Below are 19,810 nucleotides of genomic sequence, written 5' to 3' on the forward strand. Positions count from 1 at the left end.
TGTGTGTGTGTGTGTGAGAGAGAGAGAGAGCGCGCGCGCGACTGGTGTCCCCTCGGAAGCGAGAGCTCTCAGAGAGGCGTCCTCCTGACCAGCACCAACTCAACTCAACTGCGCGTCTCCGCTCTTCTCGAACCCCGAGCCGCCATGTGCCGCGCGCGCGCACACCCCTCGTTTTGGATTTTACCTCTTCTCACCACGTCCTTGCTCGTTCCCGAGAGCCGCTCCGTTACCAGGAGGTTCTACGTGGGAATTAAGGAGGAGAGATGGGACTACAGCCCGAGTGGGAGAAACGCGCTCAGCGGAGAATCCGTTCGCACAGATGAGTGAGTGGCTCCCTAACCTATTATTATTATTATTATTATTATTATTATTATTATTATTGTTCTTGCCTCTGGGAGGCGTGTGAGATCCCGACATAAATTTATTCTCACTCTTTTTCAATGAATTCTCTGAACCCCTTTTCTTTATTACATTTCCCCCGTCCCGTGGATCAATAAAGTACAAAGCATTTATCTACGCAGAATGTTAATGAACTGCTGACGTCATTATTATGATGATCTCTGTCGCTCTCGAAGTTTCGTCTTCAATGTTTTGCGCTCTCTGCCTCCTCATTTCCCGGAATAGCTGTGTGTTCGCAACTCGATTTGTTCATAACTCCCAAGTTCCCCTTTCAGCGCTCTGTGGCAGTCAGTAAAAGCGTGATCATGCGGGACTTGCGAGCTTTTGCTGAACAATTGAAGGAAAATCGAAATGTAGCAAGAAATAAATAATACACACACACACACACACACACACACATTTTCTGAACCGCATGTCCCATGGGGTCGCGGGGAGCCGGAGCCTACCCGGCAACACAGGGCGTAAGGCCGGAGGGGGAGGGGACACACCCAGGACGGGACGCCAGTCCGTCGCAAGGCACCCCAAGCGGGACTCGAACCCTAGACCCACCCGAGAGCAGGACCTGGTCCAACCCACTGCGTCACCGCACCCCCGCGCCCCCGAATAAATAATATCGATGAGAAAATGTTGATCTTTGAAAATTTGTAACTGAGATGTCTAACTCAAGGAGAGACAGTATATGGTTATGGTATAGTAAGAGTAGAGCAACGCAATGACCCAATCATGCAGTTTTCCATGTATGTTATACATGTTCAGAAAGTGTAAATAACATTTTATCGTGGAAAAAATGCAATGTATGAAATATTGGCACATGTGACGTTGATATGAAATATTTCATGGCCCCTGAGAACTGATGGGGCTGCTCGTGTGTCTTTTTCCGTCCAAGACACGCGTCTGTTTTTCTGGAGAGGGGTCCCCACGCCATCGGGAGCGTGTACAAGAAAGCCGTGTACACGCAGTACGCGGACGACAAGTACGCGGAGGAAGTGGCGAAGCCGCCGTGGCTCGGCTTCCTGGGCCCCGTGCTGAGGGCCGAAGTCGGCGACGTCATCGTGGTCCACCTCAAGAACTTTGCGTCGCGCTCCTACTCCCTCCATCCCCACGGCGTCTTCTACGAGAAGGACTCTGAAGGTACCCTGCAGGCTCTCACACACACACACACACACACACACACACACACCTTTACTGGAAAGGGGGGCCTGGGGGTCCTCCCCAAAGCCTTTATAATCCTCCCCTGTGTTCTCCAGCACAATGATTCCCAGGCCCTTGTGTGTGTGTGTGTGTGTGTGTGTGTGTGTGTGTGTGTGTGTGTGTTCTGCCCTCAACAAGCGATGTGAACGACCTTGGTTTGCAATTGCGGCCCTGATTAGGCAATGCTGGAAAAAACCGGCAGAACTGAACCTCAGACGCTTTCTGAAGTCGACAAAAACGGTTTTACCGCAGCTCTGCCGTAAGTTTTATTGCGCGACACTTGGCTGAAGCGCAGTGCTGTTTCCCCTCGACGGATAATAAATAAAGCAGGAGAAGAAAGAGGACAGCGGGTGGCGCGGCGGTTAGTGTCGATGCCTTTCGTCGAAGGTCCCTCGATTGAATCCCTGCTCCTGCTGTTGTACCCTTGAACCGGGAGCCCGAGACTTATGCTGAACCGGTACGGTAAAAATTACCCTGGTGTCTTAACATGTATTCATTTACCTGACACTTTTCCCCAAAGATGCATACAGTGTAAAGCCACTTACAGTGATTTACCCATTTAAACAAAAGGGTAACTTTTACTGTATCACTTAAGAGTAGGTACTATATTATTATTAATAATAATAATAATAATAATAATAATGCAGGGTTTAATTAATTATGTGTACTTCCTAGGTGCTTTGTGAGTGTTTTGGATACTTTGGGATTAATAAAGTACTATACTGTCTTACCCTGTTCTAGAGTATTTGGGTCCAGTGGTTAAAAAGAAGTTTTTTAAGTCGGTATGACGTAAGGAGATGGGTTCATAACCCCGCTGCGCAGAGCTGGGTTGCGTTCACCTTAGGGAGGCAGACAGGTGGTATGTGTTGTGTTCAGGCGGAGAGCTGCGTCACTCCTGCCCCCCCACCCCCCATCACCCCTTACACACAACTGCTGAGCTCTCAGTTTTCTCTGCCCCCCAGATAAGCCCCCCTGCACTTTACCGCATTCCAGTGGTCCTCCCCCAGGGCCCTGGTCTCTCTGCTCTGCACCTACATTCCTTCGCTCTTTCAGCCGACACTTGTCTCCAAAGTACCTTACGACGATTTACCCTTTGACACCGCTGGGTGAAATAAGGTAAGTACCGTGCTGAGAGTTATGAAGTCGTCAGGTGGGATTTGAACCTGCATCCTCCAAAGGCTCTAACCACTGCACCACCTGCTGTTCCCGTTTTGCTCTGAACACAGTGAGTTTGCAGAGTAAGTGACTTACAGTGATTTACCCATTTATACAGCAGCGTCATTTTTACCGTATCAATACAGGGTAAGTTCCTTGACCCGCGGTACCCCGGTGGGAGGAGGGGTCCATACTGCTGAAAAACAGAGTCTGTGGTTTCCCTGTCGAAACCCACGTCTCCGTATCTCATGCTTTTGGTGTCGTCCTGTGCATCTGATCGGTTTACTCTTTACTCCCTCCGTTTACACCCTTTACCGCGCATGTCGACCCTGTCCAACATGTGAACCGCTGTTCCACGTAACGCCGCCTGCAAGAACATTCACAAAAGTATCAATATGTACTGTCTCTACCGTGTCCGATCACTCTCTCTCTCTCTCACACACACACACACACACACACAGCTAAATAAAGTTCAATAAAATAAATGATAATTTTTCGCTTTAGACATTTAAGATTAAGTATGTCACTCAATCACTATGATTTTACGCATGGTCCTTGGACAAAGAAAGGCTGGACACCTCTAGGCTTGTGTGTGTGTGTGTGTGTGTGTGTGTGTGTGTGTGTGTGTGTGTGTGATCATATGAATACTAGTTAAAAATCACTGTATGTCACTGGATAAAAGTGTCCAATAAGTGGATAAATGTGTATATGAATAATTGTAAAGGTTCTTTCTGCATGAGTCCAACCTGAGCTTCAGTAAGGGGAGGTAAATTGCGGTAACTGTGGTGTATCCCCTCTGTCCCTCCTTGGCATCTCAGATGAGGTGTTTTTTTTTTTTTTTTAAATACCCGCGGAGATGTTTTATACTTTGCTTTTAACCACGGTTTTCCATCCTGGTCCCGATGGACACACCCACACCCCCCCAACCCCCACCCCCCTGCATGAAACTGATGGATCGAGAGCAGCGGCTCATTCAGACGTAAGTAATGGAGAACTTGAACAGAACAAAAAACAGCGTTCAGTGCAGCTCTCTCTCTCTCTCACACACACACACACACACACACACACACACACACACACACACACTTCCGTACAGTGTGTCACTCTGGGGCTGTAGGCTGACCTGTTGGTAGATTTGTGCGCTTCGGCAGTACTTTGGGTTCGGTGTATTGTGTGTACTCTGTACTTTGGACACAGAATACACACCACACTGGTTGTCGCGGTTGGGAGGGGCTTGCGGCGGCTGGAGGAAGGTCGGCCGAGTGGTCGTCGTGTCCAATCCCGCCGGGACGAAGCAGTGAAGCGCTCCATTGTCGGAGCTTCGCTTCTCAAGTGTCGCTCCCTCTCTCTCGAGGAACCTCTCCTCCCGAACCGTCTCCGCAGCTGCTCTTCCACCTCGTCCCGAACCCGGATTCGCGGCATTTCCTGTGACCGTTTACCATCACGTCATTTTTTTATTGTTTACTACTGTATCTGGCACTTTCCTCCAAAGCAACTTACCATGTTATACCACTTACACTGATTTACCCATTTATACAGCTGGCTTGTTTTACTCTATTAAATCAGGGTAAGCACCTTGGTACGAGCAGGGTGTGGGATTTGTACCCGGGTCCTTGGAGTGCAAGTTGGCGACTCTAACCGCAGCGCCCCCTACTGCCCCCAAATATTCCTCATGTAATCAGACATAAGGGGAATTTTTTTCCCAAAGAAGTACGAATAAGTAAATTTTTGGTCGCCAAGGTACATTCCAGTACTCATACCTGGTGTCGTTTCGCCACATTTTAGTTCGGAAGACGTTGTGACGTCGTGTCCTGAGACCGAGATACGTCACGCACGGTCCAGCCGCCCCGTTTCTTCAGTCACAGTCACCGAACGGCCCTGTAGGCCCACGCGCACGGCAGGGTATTGTTTCGCATCCGTGACTCCGGGAGTAACGGACCCTTTTTCCCCGCGTTCCAGGGGCTCTGTATCCGGACGGGACCTCGGGCCGCTTCAAGCTGGACGACGCGGTGCCACCCGGCGGGAACCACACCTACCGGTGGGAGGTGACGCCCGAGTTCGCACCCGCGGACGGCGACGCCAACTGTCTGACGTGGGTGTACCACTCGCACATCGACGCCCCGCGGGACATCGCCTCCGGCCTCATCGGGGCCCTCCTCACCTGCAGAAAAGGTTTGGGCACCAGCAGGGAATGAGTTCTGTGTGGCCGAGCGTTAGCAAACACCTCTATAATAATAATAATATTATTATTATTATTATTATTATTATTATTATTATTATGTGTTGCAGTCTGTGGGGCAGCTGGTATCGTAGTGATTACTTCTGATGCCTTTGGACCTGAAGGTCTCAGGTTCAAAACCCACCTCCAGCTGTAATACCCTTGAGCAAGGTACTTACCCTGAATTGCTCTAGTAAAATTGTCCCACTGTATAAATGAGTAAATCAGTGTAAGTGACTTAACATCATAAGTCCCTTTGGAGAAAAGTGTCAGATAGATATTATTATTTGCTACGCTGGGCACCATAAAAGATGAAACGGCAGCATGTTGCTGAGTGCATCCGCAAAAAGAACACATGGACAAAAACTGCAATATAGTGAAAATAAAAGTAAATTATACTGATTAAATATAGTGCAGCTTGAAAGTGTGTGAACCCTGTAGGAACGGTAATGATTGTTGTATGAAATATTAAAATAAACATGGAAAAATCTAAATATTAAACTTTTAAAATGAAAAAATGAGTACAATTTACACCCCTGACTCTACTTACCCACTTGGTTTAACCAGTTCAACTTGGGCTTCACTTATATTTACACCCTTTCTACTACACACACGATTTCCTCTAAAGCAACACATGGAATTGATCATTACACACCTATTGTGTCACATGACAGACACTGATTCTTATTTAATAACCATATCGTGGTAAAACTTAGGGACACAAGGGATTACCGTACTTTCTAGGAGCGCTGTACAGCCCTTGGGTCGTCCATACACTGTTTTTACATCATTTATTATTAGATCCACATCTACTGTGTTAGTGTTTTGAATTCACAGGAACATCCCGACACTGCTTGATAAAACATTTTAATTATTGCTCATCTGTTATTTATGTAGGGAAACAGTAAATGTGTGAATATTTAACCAACAGGCTGCACCAGTCTGTGTGGGACTTGAACAGACGCCCTTCCGCTGATGCGGTCGTATCTTCTGCCCCCCGCGCTGCCCAGGTTCCCTGCGGCTCAGCTCAGGAGATCGCACCCAGCTGGAGAGGACCGACGTGGACCGGGACTTCTTCCTCATGTTCAGCGTGGTGGACGAGAACCTCAGCTGGTACCTGGAGGAGAACATCGAGACGTTCTGCTCGGACCCGGCGGGCGTCGACCCCGACGACGAGGACTTCCAGGAGTCGAACAAAATGCACGGTGCGTCGGGCGTCTCGCTGCTCGTGGCTCCTTAGGTTCGAACACAGTCTGCTGCTTCTAATGATCATCATAAAACAATAAATTTCAGGAGGGAAGTGATATGTTGTTCTGGAAGTCATAAATTATGGTGCTTTGATATCATTATTATGAAAAAAATTGATACCCGTCACACTTGTTACGTTATTTACCCCCTTTGTAAGCACTAGACTGCAGTGTTTTTGTAACCTGGGTGGCACAGTGGGTATCACTGGTGCCTCACAGCTCTTGAGCGGTGGGTTTGGATGTGGGTTTGAACCTGGCTTGGTGAGTCTGGAGCTGGCGTGTTCTCCCTTTGTTCCTGTGTTGTGCTCTGGTTTCCTCTCACAATCCAAAGATGTGTTTGATGTGGAGTAGAGACTCAAACCTGCTCTTAATGTGCGAACCCTGTGTCTGGGACAGGGTCACAACCCCATACTGAACATGCAGTTGTTTATAGTGAAGGGATGGAGATTTAAAACCCCCTCACACTGCTAGGTGTTTACAGAAAGAATTCAGGTTATGAACCCTCCTCATTGTGGAACTGTGGTTCTAGTGGGATTTGAACCTGTGACACATCGGTCTCTTCTGTATATCCTCTTAATCTGTTTGAGGTGAAGGGATTTGTCTTCGAGAAGTCAGCGTGGCCCTCTGTACTTTCACGTTCTCACACACACACGGGCTGTAAACCCCTGCTTGCTGGTCCTGTTTATATAAGGAGGGTCTTTTCACCGCTGATGGATGTAGGTTCGAACTCCCGCTGCCCGTGTTTGTGTTACAGGAAGTCATTTATCTCACTGCACCAGCGGTCCTATACGTTTTTGGTCATGACCCTGAACACCATCCCGTCCTGTCCCGGCAACTCTAAACGCTGCCCCCTGCACTCTTAATGAGCCATCATTTTGATATGTTTTGTTTATTCATGCAGTTTTACTAATTAGCAACATAAGAATTTTTAACTGGACAAACACATTTATACAAAAACAAGACTTTATTGTACAATTTTATATTGTTTTGTTATCTGACACTTTTCTCCAACACAAGTTATAACGTTAAGGTACTTAGTTATTTACCCATTTATTCAGCTGGGTCATTTTACTGCAGCAGTTGAGGGTAAGTACCTTGTTTAAGAGTTCTACAGCTGTTGCTGGGATTTGAACCTGCATCCTTCAGGTTTACAGGCAGCAGTTCTAACCACTGTGCTCCCATTTATAATATAAGCTCTAGACAAGGGTGTTCTTTAACAAGAGGCTCCTCGCCGGTCTGCTTGACACACGAATATTAGACATGAACCTTGTAGAACACTATTATGTTAAGCATTTAATTCATGCTTTATTAACGACGTCTGTTAATTACTGTTAATAACCTTAATTACTGTTACAGCAATTTACAGTAAAAGTGGCATGTGGAACAGCGAGCAGCGATGCTATCTTACAGCACCGGAGTGCTGTGGGATATTGTAGGTTTAATCCCTGCTTCGTCTGTGTGGAGTTTGCGTTTTCTCTATGTGGGTTTTCTTGTGGGTGCTCTGGTTTCCTCCCATTGTTCAAAGACATGCTGTTCAGGTGAATCGGTGATTCTAAAATCTCCGCTGTGAGAATGTGCACTCTCTGGGTGACCTGGTCTTCAGGAACCCCCTGACCGCTGTTTTCTTCTCGACGCCCCTCTGACCTGCAGCCATCAACGGGTACGTGTTCGCAAATCTGCCCGGTCTGGAGATGTGCCTTAACCGCACCGTGTCCTGGCACCTCTTTGGCATGGGCAACGAGGTGGACATCCACTCGGCCTACTTCCACGGGCACACGGTGCTGCAGCAGGGTCACCGCGCAGACGTCCTCAGCCTCTTCCCCGCCACCTTCATCACAGCAGACATGGTGCCCCGAACCGTGGGCCGGTGGATGCTGAGCTGCCAAGTGAACGACCACGTTCAGGGTACGAACCGCCGACTCGGTTCGGTCGAAACCGGGCTGGCGCCCCTCCGTTCCGGTCTGTCGGCGGTCCGCCGGCAGCAGCGGCTCACGTCACGGTGTTCGTGTCCACAGCTGGGATGCAGGCCTTCTACACGGTGTCGTCCTGCGGAGGGGAACACGACCATGAAGCGCCCCCCGGTGGCAAAAAGAGGCAGTACTACATAGCGGCCGAAGAGGTTATGTGGAACTACGCTCCGCTTGGGATCGACACCTTCCAGAACGTCTCGCTAACGTCCCCAGACAGGTGTGTTTATTTTAAAGATTTTTTTTTTTTTAAAGAGTTTTGCAGAGGCATTTATTTGCAGATAATTCGCTGGAAAGGAAACAACCTGATCCACTGTTGGATTCTCGAACACGCACTTTATGTGGTGTATGATTAAAACCGGTGCGCTTGCTTTGTTAAGGAGTCCTGGTGCTGGTGCCTCTCGGCTCCTGGGCAGCGCGTTCAGATCTGGCTTTGTCTGCATGGACTCTGTATGTTTTTATAAGGTTTTTCCCTCCAGGTGCTCTGGTTTCCTCCCACAGTTCAAAACATGTTTCAGGTGGACTTATGGCTCTGAGTAGCCCTTGGTGTGTGTGTGTGTGTGTGTGTGTGTGAGAGATTGCCATGTGATGGACTGGCATCCTGTCCGGGATGTACCCTGCCTCGTGCCCTAACCTTCCAGGATAGGCTCTGGACCACCGTGACTCTTCATTAGACCTTCGGCTGTCAATAACGGATAGAAGAACGAATCGTCTCAGTCTTTCTTGACCTCCCCTCCTCCAGCCACTCCGAAACGTTTTTCGGAAAGACCCACGGCAGACTGGGAGGGGTTTATCAGAAGGCCCGCTATGTGGAGTACACGGATGAAACCTTCAGCACCAAGAAAGTGAGGGGAGCCACAGAGAGACACCTTGGGATTCTGGGTATGAATTCCGAGCTTCTCTTTGTTTGTCCAGATTAGCAAAGACGTCCCTCAAAATCAGGTTTTGCTTTCAGTTTCGGTTACGTTTTAGAGAATGTGTGTATAGTGAATATTTACGTATCAGACGTATCCACACAGGTACCCTGTCGCCACACAGAGGGGAGGTCAAGCCACTGGTACTTGGACCCCTACAGGTGTATTTTCTCCCCTTCTTTGCAGTGGGGACTTTTTAATTTTCTTCTCCTCAACTGTACTACTCTACACAGGTGGTCCTTGACTTAAAACAAGGTCCTGTTCCAACGATCTTGTTGTAAGATGACTTTGTCGTAGGTCGTAAACATCCTTATACTGTATTATATGACCCATAAGTGTACTGTACATAAACAATGAACATGCATGAATCCTACTTTGTATCCTAGAGCTTGTTATTTTTTCACTAATTTTACACATTATTAACGTTAAAATTCAGACATGCGTTGCTTAACGACAGGGATACGTTCTGAGAAATGTGTCGTCAGGAGATTTTGTTGTTGTGCGAATATCAGAGTGTACTCACACAAACGTAGATGGTGTAGCCTCGATCATAGACTGTACTTACACACACCTAGATGGTTAGCCTCGATCGCAGAGTGTACTTACACAAGTCTAGATGGTATAGCCTCGATCGTAGAGTGTACTTACACACACCTAGATACTTATACAAACCTAGATGGTATAGCGTCGATCATAGAGTGTACTTATACACACCTAGATGGTATAGCCTCGATCGTAGAGTGTACTTACACAAGTCTAGATGGTATAGCCTCGATCGTAGAGTGTACTTACACACACCTAGATGGTATAGCCTCGATGCAGTCAAGAGATGCAGTAAACATAAGATTTAGGACGCCGCTGCTGGGTAACACAACATGCTGTTTTACAGTAAACTTTTTTTTATAAGTAGAAAGAGCACACTGTAAAGTAATAAGTACAGTATAGTAAATACATAAAGCAGTAACAGGTCTTTATTATCATTATCAAGTATTATGTACTGTACATAACTGTATGTGCTATACTTTTATAGGACTGGCAGTGCAGTAGGTTTGTTTACAGCAGCACCACCCCGAACACGCGAGTAACATGTTGCACTACAATGTTACGACGGCTACAACATCGCTAGTCGATAAGAATTTTTCAGCTCCATTATAATCTTATGGGACCACTGTTGTATATGTGGTCAGTCGTTAAGCAAAATACCGTTAAGCGACACATGGTTGTATAGTAATATACAATAGTAAGAATATAAATTCAGTATGGTATTATATTGTCACGTTACATTATTATTTTCATTTTATAATTGAGTGTTCTTTTGCTTTTTCTTTTCTTCAGCACCAGAACACTCACTTATTCACTTGCTGGTGATTTTAAATTAAAAAAAATGAATAAATAAATAACTTGAATGGAGCCACAAAAGAAATGTTCCGTAAATTAAATATTTTCGTACATAAAATGCAGTCGCTGCGACCCGTAGTATAACGACAACCTGCCGATCACACCCCAGCATTGTGTCATTCCCAGGAACTTTGTTCACTGCTCTGTGCCGCTCCGAGCGCTACAAAATCGGGTTGATTTGAATGGAAGAGTTTAGAGCCGGGTTATGACCGCTTTTTGACCGCATGGGTTCCTGCTCTGTTTTTCCATCCAGGTCCAGTAATCCGAGCGGAGAGCGGTGACCTCATCGAGGTGACATTCCTGAACAAAGCCAGCAGGGCGTACAGCATTCAGCCCCACGGACTGCAGTACGACAAGGCGAACGAAGGCGCCCACTATGGGGGGGGTACGTTACCACCGCCCCAGCACTGTTCTTGTGAGGCCACCTCGCTCCGGGCACCTGCTAAACTCGCTGGGGACAGCTGGTCGTGTCGCGGTTAGCGCTGCTGCCTTTGGCCCCCAAGGTCCAGGTTTGAATCCCACCTCTAGCTGTAGTACCCTTGAGCATGGTACTTACCCTAAATTGCTCCAGTAACATCTCTCAGCTGTATAAAAGGGTAAATAACTGTAGGTATATTAACATACAGTGTAACCCTGACAGACGCCAAGCAGCGGAGCTCCCAAGTGACTCCCGGCAATAGCTTCACCTACCGGTGGAGGGTGGCAGAGGGTCCCGCCCCCAGCGACCCAGCCTGCATTTCCTACCTGTACTACTCTGCTGCTGATCCCATCCAGGACACCAGCTCGGGCCTCGTGGGTCCGCTTCTCGTGTGCAAGGAGGGCTCGCTGGACGAGAGCGGATCACAGGTACCATAACCAGCTCCTCTTTGACCTTATTGTTGTCATATTTCATACTCGTGGTTTTTGCTATCGGGAGATTTTCTACAAAGCGATGTTCAACTCAGAGTGAATGAAAGAGCATCCACATCAAGAAAAGAGCTTTAGACACAGACACTGAAATAATGACACACAACTTGTGTGTGTGACACCACCATGTTGCTGGTTCACATCCCTCCAGTAGCTCCTATAGAAGTGACATTTATTTATCAGATGTTTCTCTTTAAAGTGACGCACAGCTCAGAGTCAACGGAAGGTCATCATCAGCAAACGAAGAGCTTTAGACACAGATATGAAATTGCTTGTCTGACACCACCATGTTGCTGGATCACATCCCTCCAGTAGCTCCTACAGGAGTGACATTCAAATACCAAATACACGGATAATCAGAGCAGACGGCGTTGGACTCTTGGAGCTGTCAGGAGATCTGCAAGTGGCTCTCAAAGCGATGGGTTCGAGGCCCTTCTTGGATGCGGGAGGGATTCAGCAGCTCTGAGGGACACGGGGAGCTCGTTCCGCCACGACGAGGCCAAAAATGAGCCTGTAGACTTAATTATGTACACACTGTGAGTGGGACCACCAAGGGGCAAAAGCTGGGGGTGTTGGGAGTGATCGGGTCCTGTAGACATTGTAGGTACATTACCCTGCTATTACACATTGGGCTGATGACCCTTTGACCACTTATTGATGTCTTCTGAGCAAAAGCGCTGCAGGGTCACGTATGTGTAATGAAACAGAGAAACACACATTGTTTACCCTAAGGGTCTCCGTGGGAACCTTGTCTTCTTTCCAGAGGGAAGTAGACAGGGAGTTCTTCCTGCTCTTCTCCGTGCTGGACGAGAACCTCAGCTGGTACCTGGAGAACAACATGAAGATGTTCGGCAGCAGAGAGAGCGACTTGTACAACGCGGACTTTCAGGAGAGCAATAAGATGCATGGTGTGTGTGTGTGTGTGTGTGTCGGTGTGTGTGTGTGTGTGTGTGTGTGTGTGTGTGTGTGTGTGTGTGTGTGTGTCGGTGTTTATTAGCAAACTGGTCCTTTAGCCCATGTCACCCTCACCGCGTGTGTGTGTGCGTTGCTGCAGCCGTCAACGGCTTCATGTACGGGAACCTGCTCGGTCTGGACCTGTGCGACGGGGAGCGGGTCGCCTGGCACGCCCTGGGGCTGGGCACGGAGGTGGACATACATGGCGTCTACTTCCAGGGCAACACCTTCCAGCGGGAGGGCGTGACGCGGGACACCCTCAGCTTGTTCCCACACACTACGGTGACCGTCTCCATGGAGCCGGACAACGACGGTGAGTCCCCTCATCCGTGGCCGAAATTAGGGGAATCGCAACGTCGCCGGCGGACCGTCGGACCTCGGGACAGTTTGCGACCCCTGACCTTTGGCCCGCAGGCACCTTTGAGGTCAGTTGCCAGACTAGCGACCACTACCTCGGTGGCATGAGGCAACACTACACGGTGAAGAAGTGCAGGGAGCAGGGTGGCTCCCCCGCAACTGGCTCCACCCCCACGGTGAGCTACTTCATTGCCGCTGAGGAGCTGGAGTGGGACTACTCCCCGAGTCGCGACTGGGAGCTGGAGAAGCACAACTCCACGGTGGAGAACAGGTGTGACCTCAACCGACCAGCATCTTTAACCTTCTAAAAGCTGCAATTCAGCATTATCAGATACCGACAAAGAGCCTTGGCACCGTTTGGCCCCTGATCTGAGTTATTCCTGGGGCAGCAGGTGGCGTAGTGCTTAAAGCAGGTGTCTGGAACTCAAAGGACTCAGGTTCAAACCCCATCTCCCGCTGTAACGGTGTTGGTTAAGGTACTTGATTCAGTAAAAATTCCCCAGGTGTATGAAAGGGTGAATTATTTAAGTAGCTTAACGCTGCAAGTGATTTTGGAGAAAAGCATCAGCTGAATGAATTAATCCAAATAGTATTCACATTTATTCATGATGCCTCTTTACAGTGACAGGCAGTCTGCGTATGAATTCGTAGTATCGTTGCTAAATTCAATAACTTAAGGAATATTCCTTGCTCTGCATTTTGTTTCAGTCCTGGGAGCATCTTTGTCCAGCAGGGAGCCAATCTGATTGGCTCCAAGTATAAGAAAGTTGTGTTCAGGGAGTACACTGACGCCACCTTCAGGACAAGGAAGGAGAGACATGCTCAAGAAGAACATCTGGGCATTCTGGGTAATGTAGTTTCACAGCTTCTTTCGAACCACTTCTGACACCCAGCTGTATACTTGCGGTGCAGAGCAGGATCGTTTTTGCCAAAGAAACAGAACAATATTCTCTTGATTTATGGGACAAGCACCTGGAAATTCAAGAAATATATTCCAAATGCCTTTTTTCTAGGTTCCAGGAAGTTTAAAAAGGATTTCTGATATGATACAATTGATGGATTTATCTGAAATGTGTCAAAGCAGCTCCATTCATCCAAGACACTTACATGTTCTGCTAAATAAACAAATGTAAATTACTCTAGGAAAAATTACCCAGCTGTATAAATGGGTAAATAATTGTATGTATCTTAACATTGTAAGTTGCTTTGGAGAAAAGCATGAGCTAAATAAATAAATGTACTATATTACACATCAAGGGTGAAAATCCAAAGATTACAAATGATGCGAACAATAAATTTTATTTGTACAGAGAGTGCCATAGAATAAACCTACACGTCAACGTAAAACACCACTGTTGCACTGCAGCGATACAAACATCGCCAGTCCAACATAAAGCACCTTCATTCCACAGCTAATACACAGACATTGATGCAAATGATTTAAAACGGTTTAGCACTTTTCCCTTCCTCGGTATCTGTCTTTTTGCAGTTAAAATAGGGAAGCGCTGCAATAAAATGTGTCTTTCAAAACGAGAAATGGGAAGTTTTTTAAAAAAAGGAAGCACGGAAAAAGTCAACATTTAGTAACGTAATTAAAGCTGCAGATGAACTTTGCGGCTGCGGGGAACGTTCAGATCCGCCGAACGTCTGAAACCCCGTCGGCTAAAATAACAACGTGGTTCCGTGAAAACGTCAGCTGCACCAATGCAATTATCTCATTATAACCTCATAATAACATCAGACTGAAAGCAAACAGGCTTTTCACTGTTTCAGTTCACTCTTCGGGTCACACCCTCTTCACACACCTAGGGCATGCAACCTGCCCTGCTCTGCAGGATTTAAAATAGTTTAAAATGAGAAATAACAAATAGTAATATATACAGGCCCCCGATCGCTTGTCTGCAATCCCGAAACCTGGAAAGCTCTGAAAACTGAAAGTGTTTTTTGTAAGTTTGGAGCCAAATCCGTAAAAACGAAACCTGATGACGGCAGCAGCAACACTGATCTTCTCCAAGATCCTCGACCGTCCAGATGTCATGAAAACAAATTGCATGTACAAGTGTTTAGCTTAGTTTCTGTTTTTTTTTTTTTAAATAGTTATTTATTTATTGGCAGAGGGGCGCGGTGGCGCAGTGGGTTGGACCGCAGTCCTGCTCTCCGGTGGGTCTGGGGTTCAAGTCCCGCTTGGGGTGCCTTGCGACGGACTGGCGTCCCGTCCTGGGTGTGTCCCCTCCCTCTCTCCAGCCTTACGCCCTGTGTTGCCGGGTAGGCTCCGGTTCCCCGTGACCCCGTATGGGACAAGCGGTTCTGAAAATGTGTGTGTGTGTGTATTTATTTATTTAGCAGACACTTTTCTCCAAAGCAACTTCCAGTGAACTCTATGTAGTGTTACCAGCCCACACACCTTATTCACCACAGTGACTTACACTGCTAGATACACTACTTACAATGGGTCACTCATCCATACATCAGTGGAACACACACACTCTCTCTTTCACTCACACACTGTGGGTGAACCTGAACAGCATGTTTTTGGACTGTGGGAGGAAACCAGAGCACCCAAAGGAAACCCACACAGACAGAATGTGCAAACTCCAGACAGGCATGTGGGAGGAAACCAGAGCACCTGGAGAACATGCAAACTCCACACAGACTGAGCAGGGATCGAACCCACGTCTTCTCGCACCACCCAGGCACTGTGAGACAACAGCACTACTCACTGTGTCACCGTTCCACCCACATTTACACACTTCTCTCGCACAGGGAGTCTCTGCTAGATACACTACTTACAATGGGTCACTCATCCATACATCAGTGTAATCTATACATTACTGAATGTTTTCTGAGAAATCAGAAATACTGGAGAATTTATTGCCTGTATTTATCCCACAATTTCATTTACCAATTTATTACTCTCTAACTAAACCGCAGTGCCATTTTCAGTCTTATTTATTCCTGTTAGTTTGATGTTCATACGTTTTGTGGGTTTGATTATCAGGCGCAGCCCCAGACCCCCTGGGGGTGTGGCCTAACATGGTATATGCACCTTATGACATTTTTAACATCCAAAAATTCTGATTTCCGAAACACAAGTGACTCCAAGCGTTCTGGATAAGGTGCTGTAGACCTGCGGTAAAAGTGTACATCAGCATGGGACGTCTTTGAGCTGCATCGAAAGGGGTTGTTTCATATTTACTCCCGCGTGCAGGACCCATCATCAGGGCTGAGGTCGGGGAGAAGTTGCTGGTGAACTTCAAGAACAAGGCGAGCCGCCCGTTCTCCGTGCACGCTCACGGCGTGCGGACGAGCTCCGCTCACCTGTCGCCCGTTCAGCCAGGTGAGGAAAAGGTGCAGCGATCAAGCCAGGATAGGTCGAGAGTGGAGTGAGGAAGGAGGATCTGATCTCCTCTCATTCCTTCGTTCTTCTCTCCGTAGGAGGAATGAGACAGTACCGTTGGGACATCCCAGAGAAATCGGGCCCGGGAATCTCGGACCCAAACTGCATCGCCTTTGCGTACTACTCAACCGCCGACTTCGTCAAAGTGCGTCCTTAACCTGCGCACACGTCCGTTAGAGTCTATCTCTTAACGCATTGTTGGATAGCAGCAGCTTCCGGAACTTTCTGCAAACATCTGTTTTCGAGAATTCCCATTGGTTGCGTTGCGCTTCCGTCCCAGGACACGGTCAGCGGGCTCATCGGACCGTTGGTCATCTGTCGAAAAGGGACGCTGGACAAGCAGCGCCGCCGGAGGGATGTGGACCGGGAGTTTGCGCTGCTCTTCATGGTGTTCGACGAGAACGAATCCTGGTACCTGGACGAAAACGTGGAAACCTACCTGAAGAAGGACCCGGACGCCTTCGAGATTGATGCCGAGTTCGAGGAGAGCAACAAGATGCACGGTGAATGGACCGATGACCGCGTTTCCCGTTTGCATTTATTTGGCTGAGGTTTTATTCCGAGCTCGGTGCCGCATTTGCGTTCCACACGTGTCCTCTGTCCTCCGAGGGAGATGCAAAACGTAATGTGTGTGCGCGTGCGGGTGTGTGCCTGGGAGACTCCGAGCTCTTCGCACACTGCTGCTGCAGCCCGATGCGCACACGCGCAAAAACACAGTTGGCCTGTAAAGATGAGTCAGGCTTGGCGGAGCTCCATCTCATTACCACAGAGGTTCCTGGCATTACTGCCCCAGTACCATATGGGACAGCTGGCAGCGTAGTGGTCAGAGCTGCTGCCTTTGGGCCCGAAGGGTGCAGGGATGAATCCCACCTCCAGCTGTAGTACCCTTGAGCAAGGTACTTACCCAGTAACATTACCCAGCTGTATAAAATGGTAAATAATTATAATTAACTTCACATTGGGGGGGTGCGGTGGCGCAGTGGGTTGAACCGGGTCCTGCTTTCCAGTGGGTCTGGGGTTTGAGTCCTGCTTGGGTGCCTTGCAATGGACTGGTGTCCCGTCCTGGGTGTGTCCCGTCCCCCTCCAGCCTTATGCCCTGTGTTGCCGGGTTAGGGTCCGGCTCCCCGCGACCCCCAAATGGGACAAGCGGGTCAGAAAGTGTGTGTGTGTGGAACTGGGCTGTCTTGTCTGTTGGCCCTGATCAAATTTACACTTGATCTCTATAGCTGACGCTGTTCTTTAAAACAAAAAATAATTTTAACATACTTATTTACCCAATTATAAATAAATTGATGATGCTGGGTAATTTTTACTGCATCAGTGCACATCAAGTACCTTGCGAAATGATACAGCAGGAGGACTGGGATTTGAGCCTGGGCCCTTTGAGTGCAAAGTAGTGGCTCTAACCCCCCCCCCCATGACCCAAGTCAGGGCAGGCCAGGCCCCATTCCACATGATTACATGCAGAAGGTCTGGAGTCACAGCGCGCTTTCTCTCCCGCCCAGCGATCAACGGGAAGCTCTACGGCAACCTGCACGGTCTCACCATGGTGGAGGGCGAGAAGACCGACTGGTACCTCCTCGGCATGGGCAACGAGGTGGACATGCACACCGTACACTTCCACGCTCAGAGCTTCATCTACAAGGTGCTTGTCTGAGGCTCCTCTCCGGAAGGTGGACGTGTCCCGTGGGGCACCTCTTACCCAAAGCGTGTCGGCTCTGTCGTGGCCCGATCAGCTCCCTGAGGGCTACAGGAGTGTGTGATCTCTTCAGTCATGCCCTTCACGCTCAACTACCATGCTCTGGTTCGGGAATTTTCACACCTTGTTTGAACTGCGGGGGCGCAGTGGTGCAGCGGGTTGGACCGGGTCCTCTTCTCCGGTGGGTCTGGGGTTCGAGTCCCGCTTGGGGTGCCTTGCGACGGACTGGCGTCCCGTCCTGGGTGTGTCCCCTCCCCCTCCGACCTTACGCCCTGTGTTGCCGGGTGGGCTCCGGTTCCCCGCAACCCCGTATGGGACAAGTGGCACAGAAAGCGTGTGTGTGCGTGCGTGCGTGCGTGTGTGCGTGTGCGTGCGTGCGTGCGTGCGTGTGTGTGTGCGTGTGTGCGTGTGCGTGTGTGTGTGTTTGAACTGCTGCACGGTGCTGTGAAGAACGAAACGACCACACCTTCTCACCTTACCCTGGTTTCCCTGTCGCAGACGGACAGGATCCACCGTGCGGACGTCTACGACCTGTTTCCCGGAACCTTCCAGACCGTGGAGCTGGTTGCGGGGAACCCCGGGAGGTGGCTGCTGCACTGCCACGTCACCGACCACATCCACGCTGGGATGGAGACCACCTTCACGATCCTCAGCAGGAAAGGTGAGGGAGTCGGCAGATGCTCCAGCGCACCTGAGGCTTGCGGGGTGGAATCTCGACACATGTTCATTTGTGAATGCATTGCTGTACAGGACTCTTCCTTGTACAAGATGTGTGTGTGATTTTATATCTTCTCTCTCTCTCTGTGGCTCTAGGAAGAGGGAGCTCTGTATTTAATGGTAAGGAACCCGTTGCTGGTTGACCTGATGGTGTTTCACGGTCCTCGGAGAACGACCGCAGTGCTTCAACCACTGTCCCCCCCCCAGATGCTCCGGTATTGACCAGCGTCCTATTTCCCCGATGGGGAGATCATCTGGGAAGGGAGCTCACGCCGTTCTCACTGGTTGCTCTCGCACTGCTGACCTCCGAACTTTACTTCTGAGTCGCCTGCAAGCGAAGGAGATCCGAACGTGAGCGTTACTGAGACGGCAGAGAAGCGTGGTAACGTTTACGGCGCATCCGCGTTACGGGAATCGTGTGCATCGCCCGAAGAGTCCAGCTTCCAACATCCAGAGCGCCCGGAGGAGGAGGAAAACGATCCCGTCCGTCAGCACATCCTGGAGTTACTCCTCCCTTGGCCCCCTTCTTCACGTCCGCCACTTTTTACCATATTTTACACTAGCGTCACCGGTGAGATTTCACTGCGGCGCGAGGACGGCTGTCCGGCGAATCCTGCGCTCAAAGCTGCCCTCGCATATTTTCCGCAGATTTGTTTACATGATATCCTATGTAATTAATGATTAATATAGAGAGTGAAAGAAAAGTGATGCACAGAGATTTATATTTTACAAAAGCTGGATCTGAAATGCACGTTGGGTTGGGGGGGGGGGGGGAATAAAGACATGTTGGTTTGTTCTTGTGTGTTTGTTGCCAGTAGAGGTGTCATTATTTACTATTTATAAATCATAACTTTTAGGGGGTTTGCTGGCAGTTGAGTCGTTTCCCATAATGCTCTGCGGCAGCAGGTACACCTGTCCCTCGCGCTTCTTAAGGTCGACTGGGATAGAACGCTTACGCTCCCCTCCGTTTCCACTGAGATGCGTTAGGAGATGTTCCGGATGCATCGAGCACAAATCGTCAGAATTTAGCGGGATCCTCAATGTCTTATGTCTTCATAACCTTAATGAAATCACTCACCGTACCGGTTAATTGTGAAGAAAACTGAACTGTACATAAATCAAAGGTCTTGCGTTCAATCAGATCTATAACAACGTGTTTTTATATATTGAATGAGGTATATACGATAAATATTGTATCTGATATCGATGATGCTTTTTTTGGGTTTAAGGATCTGGTACGAAAATAAACGAATGAACGATGATGGAAAAGGAGCCTGAGCGCTTTGTGTAG

At 48.6% G+C, this 19,810-nt stretch overlaps 1 protein-coding gene across 1 annotated transcript; it reads left to right on the forward strand.

The window, feature by feature from the left end:
* The first annotated feature begins 1 nt into the window (after position 1).
* Positions 2–19,802, forward strand: LOC108932216 (hephaestin-like protein 1). The gene is made up of 20 exons (XM_029255713.1): positions 2–323; positions 1,286–1,530; positions 4,705–4,917; positions 5,974–6,168; positions 7,861–8,115; positions 8,226–8,397; positions 8,920–9,059; positions 10,743–10,874; positions 11,130–11,335; positions 12,159–12,303; positions 12,450–12,662; positions 12,764–12,977; positions 13,415–13,554; positions 15,915–16,043; positions 16,142–16,248; positions 16,384–16,606; positions 17,609–17,748; positions 18,301–18,463; positions 18,616–18,639; positions 18,727–19,802. The coding sequence occupies exons 1-20, from the start codon at positions 145–147 to the stop codon at positions 18,840–18,842; spliced, it is 3,351 nt and encodes a 1,116-aa protein (XP_029111546.1). The 5' UTR covers positions 2–144; the 3' UTR covers positions 18,843–19,802.
* The last annotated feature ends 8 nt before the right edge of the window (positions 19,803–19,810 follow it).

Source organism: Scleropages formosus, chromosome 10 (assembly GCF_900964775.1).
Source record: "Scleropages formosus chromosome 10, fSclFor1.1, whole genome shotgun sequence".
NCBI lineage: Eukaryota > Metazoa > Chordata > Actinopteri > Osteoglossiformes > Osteoglossidae > Scleropages > Scleropages formosus.